The 22,028-nt window shown below is 44.0% G+C and overlaps 2 protein-coding genes across 11 annotated transcripts; one reads left to right on the forward strand and one right to left on the reverse strand.

Annotated features, from left to right (window-relative positions):
• Positions 1–3,891: 3,891 nt before the first annotated feature.
• Positions 3,892–5,947, forward strand: ajm1 (apical junction component 1 homolog). The gene is made up of 2 exons (XM_068335621.1): positions 3,892–4,622; positions 4,659–5,947. The coding sequence occupies exons 1-2, from the start codon at positions 4,002–4,004 to the stop codon at positions 5,901–5,903; spliced, it is 1,866 nt and encodes a 621-aa protein (XP_068191722.1). The 5' UTR covers positions 3,892–4,001; the 3' UTR covers positions 5,904–5,947.
• Positions 5,948–7,546: 1,599 nt separating this feature from the next.
• Positions 7,547–20,961, reverse strand: mapkap1 (MAPK associated protein 1). 10 transcript variants are annotated; one of them, XM_068335633.1, is made up of 14 exons: positions 20,872–20,891; positions 20,077–20,273; positions 19,507–19,994; positions 14,593–14,631; positions 14,200–14,289; positions 13,214–13,362; positions 12,891–13,063; positions 12,644–12,820; positions 11,847–11,956; positions 11,451–11,558; positions 11,052–11,192; positions 10,767–10,904; positions 10,585–10,682; positions 7,547–10,211 (listed from the first exon to the last, which is right to left on the reverse strand). In XM_068335633.1, exons 3-14 carry the CDS (start codon positions 19,790–19,792, stop codon positions 10,089–10,091), a joined length of 1,632 nt encoding a protein of 543 aa, XP_068191734.1. In that variant the 5' UTR covers positions 19,793–19,994; positions 20,077–20,273; positions 20,872–20,891; the 3' UTR covers positions 7,547–10,088. The 10 variants fall into 10 exon arrangements, with proteins under 10 accessions (XP_068191734.1, XP_068191735.1, XP_068191733.1 ...); XM_068335634.1 differs by lacking the exon at positions 20,872–20,891 and adding an exon at positions 20,467–20,706 and having other exon boundaries at positions 19,507–19,990; positions 20,077–20,163; XM_068335632.1 differs by lacking the exon at positions 20,872–20,891 and adding an exon at positions 20,467–20,706 and having other exon boundaries at positions 20,077–20,163.
• Positions 20,962–22,028: the final 1,067 nt, after the last annotated feature.

Below are 22,028 nucleotides of genomic sequence, written 5' to 3' on the forward strand. Positions count from 1 at the left end.
TAGGTTCATGTCTCTCAGTAGGACGAGGTTCAGAGTTCATATGGAGTCGTCTCCCCTGTTGGTCCAGAGCAGTTCCTGTTCTCTAGATGGCAGAGGAGGTCCTGCTGCTCCTCCAGCACTGAAGTGTGTTTCCACGGTTCTGTGGATGTGTCTCCTGATCAACTGATTACAGATCAATGGTGGACCAGTGGAGCAGTCCCTGTTCTCCGACTGGACAGCTGATGGAGTTCTGCTGGGTTTAGTGGATTCTGCTGGGTTCTGTGAGTTCTGCTGGGTTCAGTGGGTTCTGCTGGGTTCTGTGAGTTTTGCTGGGTTCAGTGGGTTCTGCTGGGTTCAGTGGGCTCTGCTGGGTCCAGTGAGCTGCATCAGAATCCTGTTGTTTTTCCACTCGTGTGGATTCAGGTGTGGGTAATCCGCCACATGTCCATCGTCCTAAGTGTCTCCACGCTAGTGGCGTCTCTGGCTGACTAAAACACAGTTCAAACCAGTGTTATCCCAGTATGGCCTACCATTTCCTACTGAAACCATTCCATACTGAATTAAAAATCTCTCCTGTTTGCTGTTATGTGTGTCGACCCAATGCTACCATACCGTTGGATTACACTGTTATACTCTAACTACTAGCTGAGTGAGATTACCTTCTGTAGAGAGAGAGAGACAAACCTTACAATGACCTCCACAGGAGAGAGAGGGATCAACTGAGGGGCGTATGAGATAGTGAGAGAGACAGAGAGAAGGAGAGGGACAATAATCTGACTGCTACAGAAGAGACAGAGTGGACAGACACCCAACTCAACTAGCAGAAGTCCTGCTAGTTGGGTTGGGTCTCTGTACGGAGTTAATCATGTCAGTTCCAGCATGTGGCTCGTGCCAGAAGGGATTCTAATCTATTTGCAGAATTCTGCCTGCAAATAGATTAGATTAGATTAGATTAAAGAGTTTTAATCAGGATGAAATGGTGTTTAATATCCACCAGTGGAAAGACAGGCAGACAGTCACAGGAAAGGTCAAAGACCTTTAGCATTGCAAATAAATTTGCTCTTACTTGAGGGTTAAATACCCATTAAGCCTTTCAAGTGATGTCTGGTTTTGTCAGTGATCATATGAAAAATTCGTAAAATTTCAAGAAATTAAATGAAATGAAATGTTGTCCATACCTGTCATTTGAGTCACAAAACTTTACAAGTTCGAAGCAGCAGCACTTCTCTGCTAACACTCTCAGTGAGACACTTGTGGAACATGAAAGTTCTGACCTTTGGTTTGCGTCCTCTGGGCTCAATGGAATTGTCTTTAGTACTCTTGACTAGAGTTTCTCATTAAATCTGAAGTTCTTAACTGACTGACTGAACTTAGGTCTATTTTCGGTTTCCTGCTCTTTGTGTCCTGTCTGTTTGCATCTATGTGTAATGAATATGGCTAATGTTTCTGATGTATCAGCAACATTTCTGCCACTTCAAAGCCTGTATTTATTACTGTTTTGCTGTTCTGGTGGTGTTTCACTCTGAGGAAAACCAATTCACGTCAACAGGTCAGGACTTCTTGTTTTCCGTGTTGTGTTTGCTGTGAAGTTCTCCCTGAACTTTGGTAATAAAATACTGGGGTACCCTATGAAGATCAACCCAAACCATGAACACTTACTTTCCTTTGAGAAATCAGTGGTTTTCTGTCTGCAGAGGTGGTTTGTACTAAAGGACGAGCCTAAAGAAATGGGTGTGTGTTTTAACGTTTCAGCTTCGGGAGTGCAGATAAATGTCCAGTCACATATGAAATGTGACGTTGTAGAATCCTGACAGAAGGATCTGGAACAGCAAAGCTTTGCTTCCCTGCTGTTTGCTGCCAAAGTTTCAAGTGAGCAGCTTGGTTGTGTTTTGAGGTTGAGTGTTCTGTGTTGCTAGTAGTAACAGCTCGGCTAACATCGTCCAGCATGCCAGTGTTTTTATTGAACAGTGAGTTGAACACATAACAAACGTGTTTGCTTTGCTCCAGGTAACAATTTAATTCATGACACCTTTGACCCAGGTCACAGCATATTTTTAGGTTTACCTCTTAATTGTTTGTGAAATATTTGCGTGAAAATGATCTATAGCTGTGCTGGTGCTGCACAGATATGATAGAATCCCAGCAGGACTGGAGCGAATGATCTAGTCCTTACTTCACCTCTCCTCTCGTATGACGACAAACCCCGATTCATTTTATTTGCTGCGTCGACACAAATGAAAAGAACTGTAGCAATCAGATGATGAATTAGAGGTTCCACTGAAAAAAGAAGTGAGTTTGTTAAACAACAGCAACGGATGAATGAAAAAATGGGATGCATCAACTGTCCAAGCTTTCCACAGAAAGTTGGAATCTCTACAAATCTCTACATAATAAAACAAATTTAGCTGATATGATTTTACTCAATAATTTTTGGATCAATCTTAAGTGACTGTTAAGTTCACTTCAACAGGAAACTGAGACTATTCTACTTAACAATCTTCTTGAATAGAAGTTCTTTTTCATGCATAGTTGCTGGAATATACAGTATTGATACTGCAAATGTTGTTGACTCAATTTTTTTTTTACCTTTCCAGACAACATCAAAATTGAAGCAACTTGATGGATAAAACAAGAGGAGCCCCTTTAAGATGACACGCACAGACCCTCCTGACATACTGGTATCAACTGTGCATCAAGATATAAAAGTGATCCCAATTTCTTCACACTACAAGTCCTTGCAACCCTCTAAACAATGTGATTCTACATATTTGAGCACACTGGAGGTTAATAAGAGGGAAGTCAATAAAAGGCACTGCTGTACCTTTGACTTTAAGTCATCAGAGTTCCCAAAGTCACCCCATTACTCAATGGAGTCCCCATACAGGAAGGGCGACAGGCATGCAGCTTACCCAGATGTTTTCTGGAACGCCTTGGGGCGCCAGCAGAGATATCGATTTTCTGCTCCAGACATTTTCAGCCATAGGTTAACTTCTCAACCAATTGCAGCAGAGATGGCCAGTCATGTGGTTGTTCCTGAGCAGAAAAGAAGGACTAGGTCAAAAAGTGCACCCCGAGTCCAGACCAATCTCACCTCTGTGTCTTTTGAAGGAGCCTCAACTACAGGACGGAAGGGCAAGGAGTCCCAAAGGGCTTCAAGAGAATCTCGTTGGAGACCAGAAGTATCTCCACGCAGGGAGTCTTCCTATGCAGCAACTCGGGCTTACATGCATGAAGTCCATCCTACTAAGCTGCAGCCTCAAATAGGAGACAGCAGTAAATTTGCCTCTCACTATTCTACAGAGAATTCTGAGGATGGAGGGCTGGATAAGGCAGCAACTAGTCCTCATGTCAGGTGTCGGGTGGACATTAAACCTGATGACCCAGCATTACATCATTCAAGACGTAAAAAGACTACACCTCAAATGGATATACCTTGGCAGAGACACCACAGTGGTGCAAGTAGGAGTCTGACACTACCAAGACATTTCTCCTACTCTAGAACACCAACTCCCACTGATTCATTAGGTACAGAGAGCCAGCAAGCTTTTCAATATTCCCGCAGCGTGCCAAATAGTTACCTACAACCCATGGAGATTCCTTTGCAAAGAACGCGCTCTTCAGGTGAATACCATGGAAGGGAACGCAGAGCTCATTCCAGTCCTAATGTGCCAAGCAAGTTCTTTTATGCGGATGATCCAGGTAAATATGTCACTACTACCCCTCCTCAACCAAGTTCTTATTTTCATGATGAACGTTACACGCCAGGACAAACATACACTCCAAATGTGCAATATGTCCAAGATCCTAGGACTCAAAGAGTGCATGCTGTAGCTCCAAGACCATATTATCCTGAGATGGAAAATTACCCCTATCGTGTGCAGACAGGGTATCCCAAACCTTATACAGCAAATGAGCCAGGGTTATACATTATACAGACACCTCCAACAAGAATAGTGTATGGGGATGATCCACGATCTTATCAAATCCAAACAGCGCCGCCAAGATTTTATTATTCTAGCGACATGTATGCAATGCCACCAGAACACCATGTACCAGCGAGGGTGTATTACACAGAGGGTCGAAGACATGCAAGAGTCATTCAAGCACAGAAGGATGAGTGGTACAGCTCAGATGCATCTGGTTATTCCACCAATCCTGCCTCTTATGTGTCTCAAGTCACTCCTACCAGGGTTCTTCAGGAGCCTGCGTCAGCTTCCTGGTATGCCAACCCGTGCGTGGAACCTCCAAAAATTGACACAGATTCCAAATCATACTCAAGGTCATGGGACAATATTCTCAACTCTCGGGTTGAGAGAGAACAACCTCTTCCTGTCCAGCGTGGTCAGAGCTATGATGATCTTCTTGAGTCCAGAAAGCCTGGAGCTACAGCTGACAAACCACAACCTCTGGTAGTCAATCTCTCCAGTTCACCAAGACGCTATGCAGCCTTGTCAGTGTCTGATAACTCACTGATTGACAAAAGCCCAACAGAGACAACAAAAACTACTACTGGGAAACTCTGGTTTGTGACTCCCGAGATAACAATCACTGATAATGATATTCGACCAGGAACACTTATTAAGGCAGAAGGACGATCTGCAAGTTGGGACGTTCTTGACTCCAGAACTACCGAAGATCCAGAAGTGTCTCAGCATGATTTTCAACATTCGACCAAAGAGAAGGTATATGACAATGCCTCCCTACAGCAAAGCCTTGAACAACTGGATGAGCTTCTGGCAGATCTTGTGACTGATTACAAACCACCGAGCAGAAGAGCAAGTGAGGACATTCTTGATCAACTGAAGAAGTTAATTGATGAGGAAGAAGCAGTATCTCTTTCCAGACAGAGCTCAAATACAGGTGCAGAGGAACCAGCTCCTCTCGACAAGCAACCAACCTCAATAAGAATGAATCCTGAGATGTTTCGAAATATGGATGAGGCAGGTGATGCCCTGAAGAGTACAGATGAGTGTTCTCCAGATCAAAGCCCAGATGAAGATGATACAATGATGTGCTCTAACAACAAATGTCGACGCACAGAGACCCTGTTCAACGCCTGTCTATATTTCAAATCCTGCCACAGCTGCTACACCTATTACTGCTCTCGGAACTGTCGTAGGGAGGACTGGGACATTCATAAAGAGAGCTGCCTGTATGGAAGGATTGGCAGCACATGCCGTCACATCATTAAACACTGCCGGGAGACTGTTGATATCCACAAAGCCTTCTCCCGTATTGCCAAAGTTGGCTACCTATCCCGAGGTAGAGGAGTTCTGTTTCTTGGTTTTCCAAACCCTACATCAGCCAGTAACTTCCTGCAGTATGGCCTTGATAGTATACAGATGTCTCCTACATATCTGTCCCTCAGAGAGCTTGAAAGCTTCAGAGACAATCTAGGGGATTATTGTAAGGAACTGCAGGAGGCTGGAAGAGAGTATGACCCAAATGAATGTTTCATTCTGAATGTATCCATTGCTGTTGGTGATCAGCTGCTTGATGGGCCGTCGCCAAGGAACCAAGCTCCAACGGTCAGAAAATATGCAAAAGTAGCACTGGCTTCATTCAGCCCAGAGAGGAAACTTCACAAAAAAGAGAGTGACATGGAAACCCTGATCCTCACTCCACCCCCAGGGACGGCAGATATCGACAAAGAGGGGGAGGAAGGCAGAAAGGCCAGGGAGATCTGCTTCATCAATATACAGCGTGAGCTGAGAATCCGAGGGGTGTTCCTACGCCACGAGTACCCACAGGTGTACCAGCAGCTCTGTGAGTTCGTGGAGCGGAACAGAAGGTTCACGCCCACAACCATCTACCCCATTGACAAGAGGACGGGTAAACAGTTCATGTGTATGGTCATGGCTGCCTCCGAGCCCAGGACGTTGGACTGGGTCGGCACACCGCATCTTCTCGACGACATAATTTAGCTTCTCCTTCTGTTCCTATGATACAGGCACACAGATACAGATATATTTACACATATTTATATATCGGTCTAATTACAAACATTTTGTAGTATTTTGTTATCAAACCACACACGCACACTGATTAATCATCAGTATTATAATTATTTATTCTGGTCATACATTCATTACAAACTAAAACAAGTCAACATTGCCTTTTGTAGGAATTAACTTTACTTTGGTAGGAATTACCTTTACTTTGGTAGGAATTACCTTTACTTTGGTAGGAATGACCAAACAGTCTGTTTTTCAATCTTTACTTCATCAGAAATTTGTGTGAGCGAGTTCAACATTTCTATTTTTCATAAGTGACATTATTGGTATATCAGGCAGAAAATACTGAATATTACTTTATAAGCTACTTCAATACTTTCTATGCAAAGTTGCATCATTATTTGAGTACTCTATCACATTCCTGTAGAAGAAGGTGTTTCTGTTCTATTCCAGACATCTGTAAAGAAAGCTTTTTTTAATGTGGAGATAAAACGTGTGAATTCTAACACTATAACAGCAACACAAAGGAAACGGAGAAAGTGATAGTTGTGCTACTTGAAACCTGGAAATCAAAAACTGGCAGAAGCGTCCTGGTTGCTCTGTTCTTTACGCTGGAGTCTTAAGGTACTGAACTAGCTGAGGCTTGTTTGTGTGTTCTGCTGGAGAACCCTGGAGCCCTGCTGGACTTAACTGGATCATCATTGGTTCCAGCTCATAGCCACACAGAAGGTGGAGGCCTGTACTGTTTAGTTTGAAACACTGTGAATAGTGAGAGTTGTCTAGAACTAAAAACACATTTTGGTATACTATTAAAAAGTCCTATAATTGCAATGTGGATGAGTTGTATTTTTAGATATATTTATAAATGAAACTATATGATTAGCAGCAGGACTTGTTGTCTTTAGAACAATGTGTGCCAGATTTGGCCCAGTAGCTACATTAATGCTTGAAGAAGACTTTAGCTGTGTCTTTGTTCCATATGTGATTCATATTGTCCTCTTTTAGTTTTAGAACCTCAGAACCACAGCATTGCTCATCAGTTGCCTCATTCGTTCTGATGCTGAACATTTGATTTTTCATTGTCATGTCTTGAGACCAACATTTCCCTTCAACTCTTTAAATTAAAAAAAAAAATCATTTAGCCAAAACATTTTGTGATTCATACCAAATTTATGCTAATTGACAAACTTCTAGATTACTTGACTGATGATGAAAATATCTGGAAGAGTTTAAGTAAAAGCTGAATAAGCAGTTTTTTCTCCTGTTATAATTTACTTACGTGTGATATGAGCAGAAGTACAGCAACCCTTAAAGCACACATATCTGTTCAACACAGAGCTCCTCTATTGGGCCGATCCAGTCAAGGTTCTGCATGTGACTTTTCTGTGTTCTAATCTCATTCTATTACACTGATGATCGTAACCTGCTTGATGAATGGACTTGTGAAAGTGAAACTATGCTGTGTAAGAAAAAGTCTATGAATTTTCATATTTCATTGAAATTAAAATAACATGTCAAAGGCATTGAAGAAGAGACCTCACTAGAATCTATACTATCTTGTATTTTTTATACATTAACATACAGTATGTGTCTGGGTGTGTCTATTTAAAATGCATATTAATAAATGGAATGGGAGCCCTGGCTGCTGCGTGCTTCTTGTAGGCGGGTCTGTTTGAGCAGAGAGGAAGTGGATTTAACAAGATGATGTCATAGAGGTGAGACATCGACTGTCACATGTAGAGCACGTTTAATGTCATATCAGATTATCAGAGATTATGACAGGAAAACAAGAACCAACAGAATAATGGTGTTACAGCTGTTTGCTTCATCATTTTAAAATGGTGAAGATGGTGAAGAACAAAAGAATCTATTAGTTTGGTTTTCAGATCCAAACTTTCTGAAAGAAAAACCATCTGATTTGGGTCCAAACAAAGAACTAAAGTCAGAGGTATGGTTTAGGTGTTTTTATAATCGAGTAATTTGACCCTCATTTACTTTCTTTATGTTTCGGTTTCATTTTCAGGAGCAGTGAGGCTTTAAATCCACTTTTTGTCTGTTCCCTCTTTTATTGTTGGGATTCAGGTCAGCTCTTAAAAACTGCAGGACAGACCTTCTCTTGTTGGGCTCCGTCTCCTCAATCGTCTCAGACACTCATTGTGGTGTGGCGTCCCACCGTGAATGTAGGCCACGCAATGAAAGCCTGCAAAGTAGGCCTGGCCTCAGGCCGGGCAGCGAGCCCCTCTCCTCAGCCTGGTGAGTGGCTGCAGGCCTTCTGTAGGCTGTCGAAGCTCTGATAAGTGCAGCAGGCCATCAGTGAATGTGTGTGTATGTAGGTCAGGTGACTGATGACAGGAAAGCAGTGGGGGGTGGGGGGCTGAGGTCCCCTAACAGCAAACAGGAAGTGAAATGATCTGTTAGTAAAACATGACTGGACCTGAGATTCCTTGATAATTTGAAATACTCATGACTAAAAATCTCTTGAAATAAGTGGGAGAGTTGGTCCATTTTATTTCTTTCCTTCTTCACATTAGGGTAAAAAACAGAAAACAGGACAGGAGTCTCCCCCACCCCCCATCTAAAGGACATGATGGACACCCAATTTAAAGCAGGCTGGCTGTGGAACTGGGTTCTAATCCACTACCATCACCTTGTGTTCACTGACTAATGATGTACCCAGAATGCATTTGGTTCATTTAACGAGATGATAACACACTCATGTCGTGTTGAAATCATTCTGATAACTATCCCTATGATGAGGGTTACGGGTTAAAGGTAAGGGGTTGGGTTAGGTGAAGGTTTGGTCCTGTGTTGATCGCATCTCTTTGGTGATCAGTTATCTGTTCTAGACAAACATTTTATTCTCTTTCTATGCAGGAAGAATAAAATGTGATAAAAGTTTGAAGCATCAGCGAGACTCGTCCTCTCATCTGTGTCGGATGTCTGTGGGAGTCGTGAAGTGTCATCCAACAGCATCCGACAACCTTTCTGATTATTCCAGGAAGACAGCGTTCTGGAAACCCACTCACTGTGGGTTTCCAGAACAAAACCAACACAATGGGTTTAGAACTCTAACGTGCTCTAATCAGAAACTCTTCACACTGTCAACACCTGGCTGTGGGTATATTAAAAGTTATTCAGGTTTACATGAAACACGTTCCAGCTTTATAAGTGTTGTGTTGCAGTTGGTCCTCTGTCTCTGTTCCTTGTGGACCAAGTGGTTTCACAACGTTCAGCACTGGACCTGGGACGAGGTCCCTTGCAGTGAGGACCTGGTTTTGTGGGTCGGGGGAGTTCTCGGTCCAGGAACCAGCGTGGACTTGGTTTCAGAAACTTTCCACTGACACCGTTCAGTGCTTCTGACTTCCAGCCCAGCCTGCGGTGGAGATCCATAGGGTCACCAAAGAGCTCCAGGTCACCATGATGCCCAGCCTGGACTAGAACAGTGGGCCTCTGTGCAGAACTTACCCCTGAACAGAGACCCCTTCCTGGAGGGACAAACAGCTGAACTGGATTTGGTTTGAACCCTGAATCACTGGAGAAACTGTAAATCTCATCCAGCCTGGAAAGAGCTCAGGAGGAACCTCCATGATGAGCGAGGCATCATGCTGCCACCGGGCCCAGTTCCAAACCTAGGAAGGAGAACTGATAGACGTCACCCCACTGATGTCAACAAGGGCTAAATAATCCAATGTGAAAACAGCAGGAGTCAAAGCCGTCTGTGGATCCGTCCAGGACTCCTGTCTGAGCTCCAGCAGCTGAATGGGGATTCGTTTCTCAAGCTGAGAAACTTTACATTTATATCATGGTTATCTGATGTCCTGAAGTTCAATGGGTTCACCACATACTTTATCCTGTGAATCCTTCTAGCTGTTTTCTGTCGGTGGACAGGAAGACTGTTCTGGTGTCCATGCCCACCTTGCTGAGGTGGTCCAGATCCGCCCTGATGGATCTGGCTTCAGTTCAGTGAAGGAACAGCCAGGAACCTTTTCCCTGTTCTACAAAAGTCACATGGTTGATTTGCTCACTGAAGCTCAACCACCGTCAGTGGAGTCTCCAGACTTGACATCCTTCATGTTGTCAGGTCTGGTCTGGTGAGGTCAGGCCTGCATTGCCGTCAGCCCACAGATGGTCAGACAGGAGAAGAGCGTCATTCATCTACTGGCCGGTTTTCTTCTCCTTCTGGAAACTGAAGCTGGCCCGGCGGCCCAGCTTCCGCTGCTTCTGGGCAAAGTAATCAGCTCGAGAGGTGCTGGCGCGCGACTCCAGGATGTAGTTCACCTGCAAATGAGCAGCGACACATGAAGAAAAAAAACACCAAACAGCCCTAAACTAACCCTAATCCTGACCCAACACATCCTCATGCCAGGGTCAAACTGATAACTCTCGTTCTGTCAGGATGTAGAACGTATGGCGGCTTCGTCTGCAGGGAGTGTTGTTAGCTTTCACTGTTAAGCAAACATAAAGACAAATAGAAGTCTGACAGCTCGGACTTCAGGACACAGAACACTAAGCAATGTCCCTGTTTCTTGATTCTATCAACACACCACAACGGTGTGTTCATGCACCTCCTGGCTCCATCAGCAGTGGTGTGAGGTGATGCCATGTGTCGTTGTGTTGGGTTGGTGTGTCTCGCCTTCACAGCAGGACTCACCTTCAGCACGATCTCATTGATGGTAGCAGCATCAGACTCGAAGTACAGAGGCTTGTAGTCGTGGTTGCTGAGATACGTGAGCTTAAATATTGCGTGACCTGTGAACAGAGAGGAAGCTGTGTTGAATCTGTCAGCTTTACTGCGTGTGGATACAACCTGAGAGGCGTCATCGCTCCTCTTACTGGGGCTTCTCTCCTCCACTAGGTCACAGGCACACAGGTGGTCCGAGTCGATAGAGATGGGTTTCTGTCGAATCCAGAACTTGGTGCTGGCCTTCTGATTGGTGACGGGATCGATCTCCACTTTCTCCCCTGAAATTCCTGTAGTCGACCAAAAGAAACTGATGTCAGAAACACGAAGAGTCCTCGAGATCCGACACATGCCAATAATTCTCAAAGCAGATTGACGAGGATGCTCAGAAGGGAAGCACAGATGTAGACGTGACAGTAAATGTGTGGGGTGCGCACCCAGCTGCACATCGGTGGTGAAGCGCAGCTTGTGGATCATGCTGATCTTGAAGGACTTGTAGTGGTGGCTGCTCAACATGTCCTGCACCGTGGTGATGTCAATTGGGGGGTCTTCTTCTGAGCTCTCCTCCCCCCTGGAGCCTGGAGACACGAGAGACAGACGAGTGTGGATGAGGACAGTCAGGTAATGGCATGGAGGATTGAAGAGAGATGAGATGCGACTGTACAGATCATTGAAGGTGCACCTTATAGTCCAGTGCGCCTTATTGTGCAGAAAATGCGGTAATAAAATAAACAGTTCGTCGCTATATCATGGAACTTCGTTATTTGCAGGTGGTCCTGGAACGCATTAACAGCCAGTAATGAGGGAATACTGTATTCAGTCTAGATGTTACTCACTGTTCTCTCTGACCAGACAGAACTCCAGGGAGCTCTGGCTCTCCAGTGTTGAGTCCAGGTCCAACGCAATGTTGGGCTCCATCTGCTTCTCCAGGCGATACATGGGTCCTGTCAGGAAGAGACAACAACACGCCTCAGTCTCCTATGTAGGGTAGGTGGTGTAGGGTAGTTTGTGTAGAATACGGGGTGTAGTCTGGTCTGTCGTCATGGAGACACCACCTCTACTTTATATCACCGACCTCATAAAGGACCGACAACTGGAGTGTTTCTGAGATTTACAGCTGACCAACCCAACCTGACAGCAGTAAGGTGTGTGTGTGTGTGTGTGTGTGTGTGTGTGTGTGTGTGTGTGTGTGTGTGTGTGTGTGTGTGTGTGTGTGTGTGTGTGTGCATTACCAGAGCCTTTCTGCGAGCCTTTCCTCTTCTTGAGGGCTTTCTGAAGGATCTCCTTCATGGTGACCTTCAGGCTGTCCACAGGGATCAGTGAGAAACCGTGAGCAGCATTTCTAGAGGGTCAAAGAACAGGGTGAAGGTGCTGCTGCAGCTTCACGTCACTCAAAGACAACAAACTAGAACCAATGCAGTCAAGACTGCAACATCCCTGAATTCAAAATTTTACCCTGACCTACTCGCAGAGGTCAAAAGTAACAACAGAATATACGGTAGAAGGATTATGCAAGGATGCAAGGATTAAGTTTTGCCAATAGTACAATATAAAAACTAAAGTAACTGTTAATTTTAATGATTTTATTAATAATGTCATAACTAAGTAAAAAGAGTAGAATTACATATTATTTTGGTCAAAATGTAACAGCCTCGTGGTCAACAATGGCGTCGATTTTTTCTGGTTTTTGCTTGGCTTCTTCTGCGTCTTTATCAGTACTATCCACAGTCTCTTCTTCGTCATTAATTTTTGATTGTTTTTTAGTCAAGAAAGCGCTTGCTGTCACTTAGCTTTACTCCAACTTTTGCACCTTTTTCAGAGGCATGGTGATACTGTCAGACTAAATCCTCGCTCTCTCATTGCAGCATGTAACACGAGCAGACGTCGTGTTACCATTTGGTTGATAGTGTTTTTCTAAAGCCTAACAGTAACCAACAAAGTCACCACAGTGCAAACAGGGTGCAGAATGACCCTTAATGTTACCCCTCAGAAACATCCAGTCAACACGTCTAGATAAAGGTGAACTTACATTCTGACGAACAGGGACTGTCGGGACGCGAGCCCGGGTGAGGAGTATTTCTCCACCAACGCCAGAGTGCTGAAGCCAAACTTGTGGATTGGCTCGTTGGAGTCAAGCGGGGGGAAGTCGGTGTCCACCTCCCCATCATCCTCAGCGATGTGAAGGCAGTAGGCATTCACATTTTCACTATGGAGACATGTGATAGCTGAGTCACGGGCACTGCCCTCTTGGGGTATGGACTAACGTCTGGACTCACTTTAACTTGGGTTCTCGCCCCTCGCTTGTGTACTGCCAACAGATGAGCCCGATGAGGTCGTGGACCCGGGCGTTGGCGATGGTGACCACTGTCATTGGGTGGAGCTTCTCCTGCGCCATCTGCATGGACAGGTAGACATCTATCTTCTTGGTAGCTGTGGTGCCGATGTGGCCCTGAGGGCAGAGCAGAGTGAAGATGTGGTTACACACCTGTGCTCTTCAGGACACACACATACTGAGCAGGACACACACAACACACATGTGTCTTCAGCACGACGTCCATGTGGGCACACGTATGTGAAGGTCTCACTAAACCTAACGCACCTTGCCATCAAACTTGGAGTACTCGTTGAAGGGGTTGTTGAGCTGCTGAGGACACTGCTCCAGCCTCAGGGACAGAGTGGACTTGGTTCCTGTTGTCTTCAACCGGTCCCTGAAGTTCTGCTTCTCAAACAGAGAGCTGAGATCCTCCACTGGACAGAACACACAACCACCCGGTTACTCAAACACACTGAACATTCCTCACCACAGAAACAACAAAATAGAGAGGATGTCTGGACTGGATGTTAAACCTTCACCATCCTGCTGAGGATTTTGTCCGTGCGTGTTTCCACTACCAGCGGCTAAAATTATAAACCCAGTTATCAGAACAGAAGAATGTGGACTAGGTCTGGAACACTACAGACTTTGTTGGTTCTATTCTTACATCTAAAGGAGACACACAGTAGGATGTTCAAACCTCACACAGGAGGCTACGCTATGCAACGCTCCCTCACTAGAACACGGGTCACCTTTTACCACCTTGTAGAACGTAACTCCCAAAAGAGGGACCACTGTCTAACATTTTACTTTATATAACACGTTATACTAAAACCTTCATATTTTGTCACTCATGTAGCTCTTTCAGCACAGACTGGGATCCATCTCTGAGAACATCAGTGGTTGTTAACCATTACGTACTGTAGTCTAGCCACAGTCGGTGGCCTATTGCTAGTTAGATGTTTCTATCCCTCCCAGCAGCAGAGCTCCATAGCTCCATCTAGTGCTCTAAAGCTGGAACCCACATCCTGAAGAAAAACCAATCTGCACAGACAGACCAGAGGACTGCAGGTTCCTCACCTTCAAATTCAGATCACAGCCACCACAGTGGTCACATTTAATCTGAACTTTCAACATATCATTAACAGCCATCTGATCCTCAATTCAAAATAAATCTTGTGGGTTTGTTTTTTTAAATTACATATCCATAGAAACGTTGGGAAGTGAACCAGTGCAAACACATCCCGTCGATGGAAACTACTGGCTGGTACCTGATTGGGAGGACGTCCTCTCTTTCCACTGGATGTTCTTACATTTGATTTGATTCTGTCGTTCCTTCCTGAGCCTTTCTAGTCTTTGGGCTGAAAAGAAAAGTGGGAATGTTAGTCACAATAGAGTCATTATAACAATATAACAGTAACTGTCACGATCCCAGTGAGCTGAACACTCTAGTCTGGTATAGTTTACTGGACTTAAGAGAGTCAAGAATGTGATTTGTTTTCAGTCCTACTGACTCTACCCTGTAATAAATCCACTGGTACACTCTGTTCCACACACAGTGGCACAGACAAACATGTACAACACACACACAAAGATGTCCAAAAGAACGTGAAGTACGGTACTTTGTTCTTGTTCACTCTGTGCACATCTTCTTTATATCTTACCAGCGACCCCCGGTTTGCCCCGCCTCTCTTGTTGGAGTCCTGCTGAGACAGCCACCACTGGTCAATACTCATGCTCTGAAAGCCTCAGAGGAACGTAGCTCTCGATCCACAACCCAGAACCACGATCAGCGCCCCCCAAACTCAGTGTGAAAGCCAGAGAAACCAAGCGGACACATGCTGCCTACCGTTGCACTCCCTGTCACCAGAAGCCTCCAATGTAACGTGAACGCAGTGACACTCTGGACCTGGACTACATGCACTCATATCACACACCCACACCCCAACATGAACAAAATACAGTAATCCCTCGTTACTCACGGTTCACAAGCGTTCCAGGACCACCCTCAAAAAACGAAATTTTGCGATATAGTGACATTTCATTATTTAAGAGAATTTAAACGTTTATGAACCCTCCAATACTGATATTAAACCACCTTCTATCTGTATTACCTTTTCCCACACTCTTATAGACTGCTTAAAACACTTTTGTATTAAAGAAAAGTCTTTAATACACAGAAGAAAGACTTCTGTGTATCGCTTTCAGCCAATAGCATGCTCGTACAGTATCACATGACTACTAAAAATCCACGATGTAGTGAAACTGGGCATCTTTACGCGTGAATAAGCGAGGGATTACTGTAAACTCATTTGATGCTGACCAGGAGGCCTTAGCATCAAGTGATAATCCTGACAGCCTCGACAAAAAAAGAGACTAGTAGCTGCTGTCCCTAATAGAAATATCTGATATGGGTAAAAAAAAAGTGTGTGAGAGTGTGTGCTGTGGAGGAAACACACTCCATCGTCTCGGGGCTGAAGCAGCTGCTTGCTGGGGTAAAGCCCTAATGAGGACCCCCAGGAGTCAGGGGTTACACCCAGCTGACCAAAATGTGGACGTAGAGGTAACTGAGTGATTTACTCATTCTTTCTTTGCTTTCATAATTTATTCTGACAATTCTTAGTGAATTTTTAGCATATAGCTACATCAAGTGTTCCTGATGATGGGATGGCAGTGACTCAGTGGCAGAGTGGGCGTCCTATGATCACAGGTTCGGCGGTTCGATTCCCGCTCCCAGCCACCTCGAGTGTGAGCTGACTGTCTGATGTGCTGGAGGCTGAACTCCTGGACACTGCCGAGGCGCCCTTAAGCAAGGCACCATCCCCCCTACAAGCTGCTCAATTGCCCGTCAGTCTGCCTCTCCCTGTACTGTACCAAATGCATGCTTACAGGCCCTTGGTGTATTATGTTTGTTTCAGGGGCCTCTACATAACATTGTATGCATGTCTAAAACATATGTATGCATAGTATGTACTGTATAGTCTGAGTAAAAAGATAATTCCCCCGTTGGGGACAATAAAGTGGAGTTTAATCTTTTAATCTTTAAAGGTGATAAAATTAGTGCCTCAAAACATATGAACTGTGAAAGATGTCTTTTACTTAGAACACAGAATCGGTATGTGTTGGGGGTTTTTTTTCCATGGCCAAGACAAGACTGTTACAGATGATGATGCACTACTAAACACTAATGATGATTAAATTGACCACATGGTTGGCAAAAAGTGAAAAGACTAAAATGGGATAAACAAAAAGGTTCTTTTATTTTAAATGACCTCCTCATTTACATAGGACTGAAAATCAGAACAGTTTCTCTTGTTTTCCACATTCAAACAGAAATATCAGTTCTGAGCTGCTGCCTTCCTCCTGGACATGGGATTGAACAGGAACAGAAGGGCTTTGGACTCTTTTTAGAGTCCTGTAAACTCTGAGATTGTCAGCTTCACCTGTACAGTCACCACTGGCATCCATTTACATTTTAAAGTGCCAACAATGAAACCGAAAAAGTAATTAGAGTTTCAAAACACAGTATTTAATTAACCTGCAGGAATTTTTGGTAGATTCATATTTCCAAATGCAGCTGGTGTTTGATCCATCATTCCTGCTGGGACTCAGAACACTTAGTCCATCTCCTACCAGCTGTTTACAAGAAGCTGTTCCACTGCCTTCGATTTTTACCAAAGGAACTTTGTTCACACTGGTAATAGAAGAGGCCTGCAGTTGCCAGTTCAGGACAAACTCACAAACACATACACACCTTAGACACTGCATCTGTACTGCTGCCTGAGTAGGTGTCAGAATAACAGCTGCTTTACTCCGGATCATTCTGACGATGACTACAGTATTTTCCGCACTATAAGGCGCACTGGAACCCTCAATAATTTGTTTGTTTTATAATTTATTTCATATATAAGGCACACCAGATTATAAGGCCCACACAATAAAAAATAAATAAAATTTATTTGATAAACTGCAGTGGCTGTAGTTGCGCAATCCGTCCACTAGATAGAGCTGCACTGCTCAGGCAGTCATGATTGCATTCCTGACTTCTTGACTACGTTTGAATGGCCCCTATTGTTATGTCAATAAGCTATTCTGAGCCTCATCAAGGAAACCTGATCACTTGATCACTTTGTCATCTTAGAAAGAAGTCAACACGCATATTAAAAAACCTGACATTAAAAACTGGTTAATTTCATTACGAGTGCAGTCAGTGCGAACAGAGCGGATTATTTCCTGATCTGAAGTTCGAAGCAGATATTTAAGCTCCGACGTTAGTCTTCATTTATTAATTAAATATTGTTTTGATCGATCAGTAGTCCAGTCGGAAGTGAGGTGCAGCTATTTGCTGCTGTGTGTCCTAAACAATTTTTTAACTAGTTTTTAATGTCAGGCTGCTAAATTACTAGCAAATATGATGCTGTTTTACTCCTAGAACTGACTTTAACGTCGGTGTCTCACCGCCGTGAATCTCACAGCACATCGCTGCAGACAGAATACACAAGCCTGAATGCGCCCCTCTGCCGCCCGCCCAGAGCTATCAACTACATTTGTAAATCAATTGCAATTTGCAGCACACCAGACACCTTTGTCTAGCAGTGACTCTGCTCTTGAAATTTCAGAAAAGGCTGGAAGTTCAGCTTTGAGGGTCTTTCATTCACCTTTATGCCAGTTTCTCCGTGTGTTTCCACAGATTAATAGAATGGACAGTCACTAGATTCCAGATGACAGCACAATGGCATTTTTAAGACCAATTGAGTTTAAAGTGGGTTATTTCCGACACCAAATAGGAAATACTGAGATCAGTCAGTCAGTCAAACTTTATTAATAGAATTGTTGAAAGTTCCTTATGTTTTACTACGTAATCACCGGTGCTCCTACAGTCTGCTCTACCGTCTGAGAGTAGCTCAGGCCCCGTCCACACGATGACGGATTTTTAAAAAAACACAACTTTTTAAAAACGCATCGAAAACGTTTCGCATCCACACGACTGCGTTTTTAAAAAAATCCCCATCCACACGTAAACACAGCAGTGCGTTTTCGAAGATGGCTATAAGCATGCCAAACCATGTGGTGGCAGTATTGAGTCAAATTTTATCCAATAGGAATAAAATTTAAATAAATATGACGTAAATATGACGTCACAGCGGTTTTCGTCACAGGCAAGACATCAGCGTTTTTAAAAAGTTGCAGATTCACCGTCCACACGAGAACGCAGACCCAGCGTTTTTTTAAAAAACCACCTCGGCCAGCGTTTTTAAAAAGTTGCGTTTTTGTTCCGGAGATCTGCGTTGTCATGTGGGCGGAAGGCTTAAACGCAACAGAAAAGTTGCGTTTTCAAAAAATCTGTCATCGTGTGGACGGGGCCTTAGTCAGAGCCGGGACTTCGGTGACGCCACTTGTCTACCGTTGTTAGGGGGCGTAGGCCCGAGTGCCTTGTGAGGGTGCTCCTCTGGTGGCGGACTGCGGCATGACTGCCGACCAGACTGCCATCTTTTTTTCGGCGAAAATGTTTTTAACCAATATTAATATGAATATTAATCCATATATAAGGCGCACTACGGGTTTATGAGAAAAATGTAGGCTTTTAGGTGCGCCTTATAGTACAGCATATGCGGCCCGTGGCCCGCCACATTATTTTATGTGGCCCGCGAGAGCATAAAAGGTCAGGGTGTCTAAAAAAATTAAAATCTCAAAAGTGTGCTTTGACCAGAAACTACATTTCCCACAATGCAGTAATTAAGCCCATTTTAACACAAAAACATTTTGAACAAAGTTAATGTCCTAACTTGTGTTTGATGTTATTTTTCTTTATTCACGTGGATAGTTTTATCTTTGATTGATGGACTTCTGTGGGTTTCATAACCTGACAAATTAAAAGAATATGTTATAACAGAGCAAGAAGCAAACGGATGTGCCCCAAAAGAAAATCCAGAATGGAATTCAAACTATGCGGTTTAGCTCATTTTAAAAAGCTAAAACACACAACTTGCTCCTCTGACATGAATCTTTGTTGTTATAAAGTTGTTTTGAAATATTTTTTCTCTCTCAGATTTGTTGGAGCAGCGGAACTGAAAGTTCCAGGTTTGACTCTGGCTTGAAAACTTTGTTGCATATCGCTCCAATGTTTCCGTCCCAGTTCTGTAGTCAAACAGTTAAATGAAAATGTGGCGAAATGTTAGCGTGCCACTCCCTTTCCAAAGTTCATGAAATAAATTCTATATAAAGAAAATAATGGAATTCCACCAAGTGTCACTTGTATTAAAACTGTACAATCTGACACAGATGTCTTGATTTACAGAGAATACCAACAATCAAACTAATCATTGTGATACTCACCTCAGAGCTCTATAACACTACAGCGAACAGCGATCTAAACCCCATGCTTTCAACTAGCGCAACAACCTTCAGCAGCACACAATTTGACTTAAGCCTCATTTAAACACTGCCCCAGATTAGACACACAAAGCCCATTCAAACCACTGCAGAGCAGGCTCTTGGATCTAGGCCCCCACGTCAGGAGGAGGTGGGCTTGACAGAAAGCCTGGCCTGCTACCTGTCACAGCCTGCCACGAGCCTACCTGTGTTGGAACGTCGACGGATGCCAAAGTCCCAACTGGAGGTGATGTCCATGGACTGGGACAGGTCACAGGCGTGAGAGTCTGTCACACTGCTGCCCCCCGACTCGCTAGCAGAGCTGGATCCGGTCGACCCACAGCTGCTGCCCGGCACTAGAGCCAGCTGGCACTTCTCCAGGTCCACGTCCTGGTCGATAAGGACCATCTCACACATCCCTGTGTCATCACTGGTCACATGACTCTGTCTGATGTGAGCCAGAATAATGGCTGGATTGTCCAGGAAAGCCATTTCCTGTGACGGAGGCAGGGGCTGCACAGAGCTGGAGGCTGGTCTTTGTCTCGCTCTTCTGCATAAACGCTGAATAATCCCGTTCACTTCCTGTCAGTCCGTGTCTGAAGCAGTGGTGGAGGACAGCTCGGGGACAGACAGCTTCTCATTTCCTTTGCATCTTTAGTACCTCAGCCCCCCCACCAAAGGTGCTGCTACCTGTCTGGAGGGAAATAACAGTTAATGTATGAAGCAGGCTGGAAATAGTAAATTAAGTTTGATGGTTTCAACCAAACCACACGAACATTTATAATCCTGATTCAGTGTGGACCACTGGTTGAATGTGGAGGTCATCAGCAGCAGAGCAGGGACAACAAGGACACCGGGGAATTCTGTGTCGATATCAACACAGGTCACCAAATGTAACGTCATGAAGTCATTTCATTATTGACCTTATTGACTTTGTTCTTCTTTTCAACGGATCGTAGCATCACTGGATTGACTAGTGAACAAATATTAACACAGAACACAAAGCTGTCGTTAATGACAACACGGGGACGACGGCTAGGAGTGAGGGCAAAACAGTTAGCCAGCACGGCTATGCTAGCAGCTAGCCATCACGGCTGTGGTAACTTGAAAACAAACACAAGTTAATGATTACAGAGCAAAGACAAGCCAACAAAGCCAAAACTCACCGCAGCACCGTCAGCTGTGTGTTTAGTTCAACTCGACCATTGTCTCTGAAGAACCGATCCACCTGCTAACTGCAGCTAACATGAAGTAACTAAGCGTTCTAGTTTACCACTTCAGAAACCGACGAGCCACAGACAACAAAATCAATAGTAACCTGTTTGTGTAGTTATCTGGATTAACTGGTGGTGTTTAGCAACGGGCTGACGTGAGCTGGTTTATCCATGGCTTAGATCCTGACAGCCCCATCGCCACCAGACATTATGCAGAACAACACACACCTCTGTCGGGAAACCGGGCGGTAGCAGCTAGCCTGTTAGCAACATCAACGGAACTCTACCCTGGGGTCCACTGCTGTTCTAGTTATTCACAGTGAATCTGACGTTAGTTGGTTCCAGAATAAATCTCACCTTTACAATTTACATCCCGTCCTGTGTCCCGTTCCATGAGTAGCGGAGGGCTGGAATAAATTCATAATAAAATGTCAATGTAAAATTTTACTTCCGGTTCAACTTTTAGTTTTTAAAAAAAATCATTTTTCATTATTTGCAATGCAAACAGAGAAATAACACAGACAACATATAATAATAAAAAAATTACTAGAGAATATATTAATATTTGCCAGTTAACTTCAAATACACGGCAAGACATCAGCGCGAGAACTCTATCACAGCTTCCGGGTTCATGGGGGAGAGCCCAGTTTTGTGCAGGAAACGCGGCCCTTTGGAGTGGAAAACACGTCAACTACTGTCAACTATATCATCATGATTGGGATATACAGTAATATTGATACAATAGATGTTCTTGTATTCGATTATTTTTTTGCTGATTAAATTGCTGCGAAATATTATTATTTCATTTTTTACGTTACATTAACATTAATATTGTGGTACCTGTATTATTTTTAACACTTTTATTAGAAAAAACAACTGAAAACTGTCACAGCTATTAGAGTGTTGTTCCATGATTTCAGTGAGGATGGAACAACACTTTACGATCACATTGACCCCATTATGGAGGAAACTTGACGCTCAGCCACTCATCCAGATAAACCCCAGACCACAAGAACACCGACAAACCTCAGCTGAAGTTACACAAAGCTGTTTAAAATGAACACAGTTTATTAAAATATCCTCAAACTCATCATTTCACATCGGGGGTTTAGTCCCCATAATGGTTCATTATGTAAAATAGATTCTGGTGAAGTGCTTTACAGTGGGCTTTGGTGAAGGTGGCTCTTCCCAGCTCTTCATCAGTGAACTGCAACATGTGCTTCTGTCACAGAGGGAGGGGCATGGCGAGATAACAGGTGAGTCACTGGCAGTCACCAGGTAGCTCATTGGCTGGAGCTGTAAACAGTTTGGATCAAAACCATGGAGAGTCGGTGATGTGCTGATCACAAGTGATCCAGCTACAGAAACGCTGAGCCTGACCTGGATCCAACAAACACACCTGAAACAGGTACTGCACTGCTGTAGTTCTATTTCCACTGGATGGTGATAACAGAATGGACTCCTTCAGGGTCCACGGTCAGAACCTGGACAGTTCTGCTCCTGGATTGTGTGGT

Source organism: Antennarius striatus, chromosome 15 (assembly GCF_040054535.1).
Source record: "Antennarius striatus isolate MH-2024 chromosome 15, ASM4005453v1, whole genome shotgun sequence".
NCBI lineage: Eukaryota > Metazoa > Chordata > Actinopteri > Lophiiformes > Antennariidae > Antennarius > Antennarius striatus.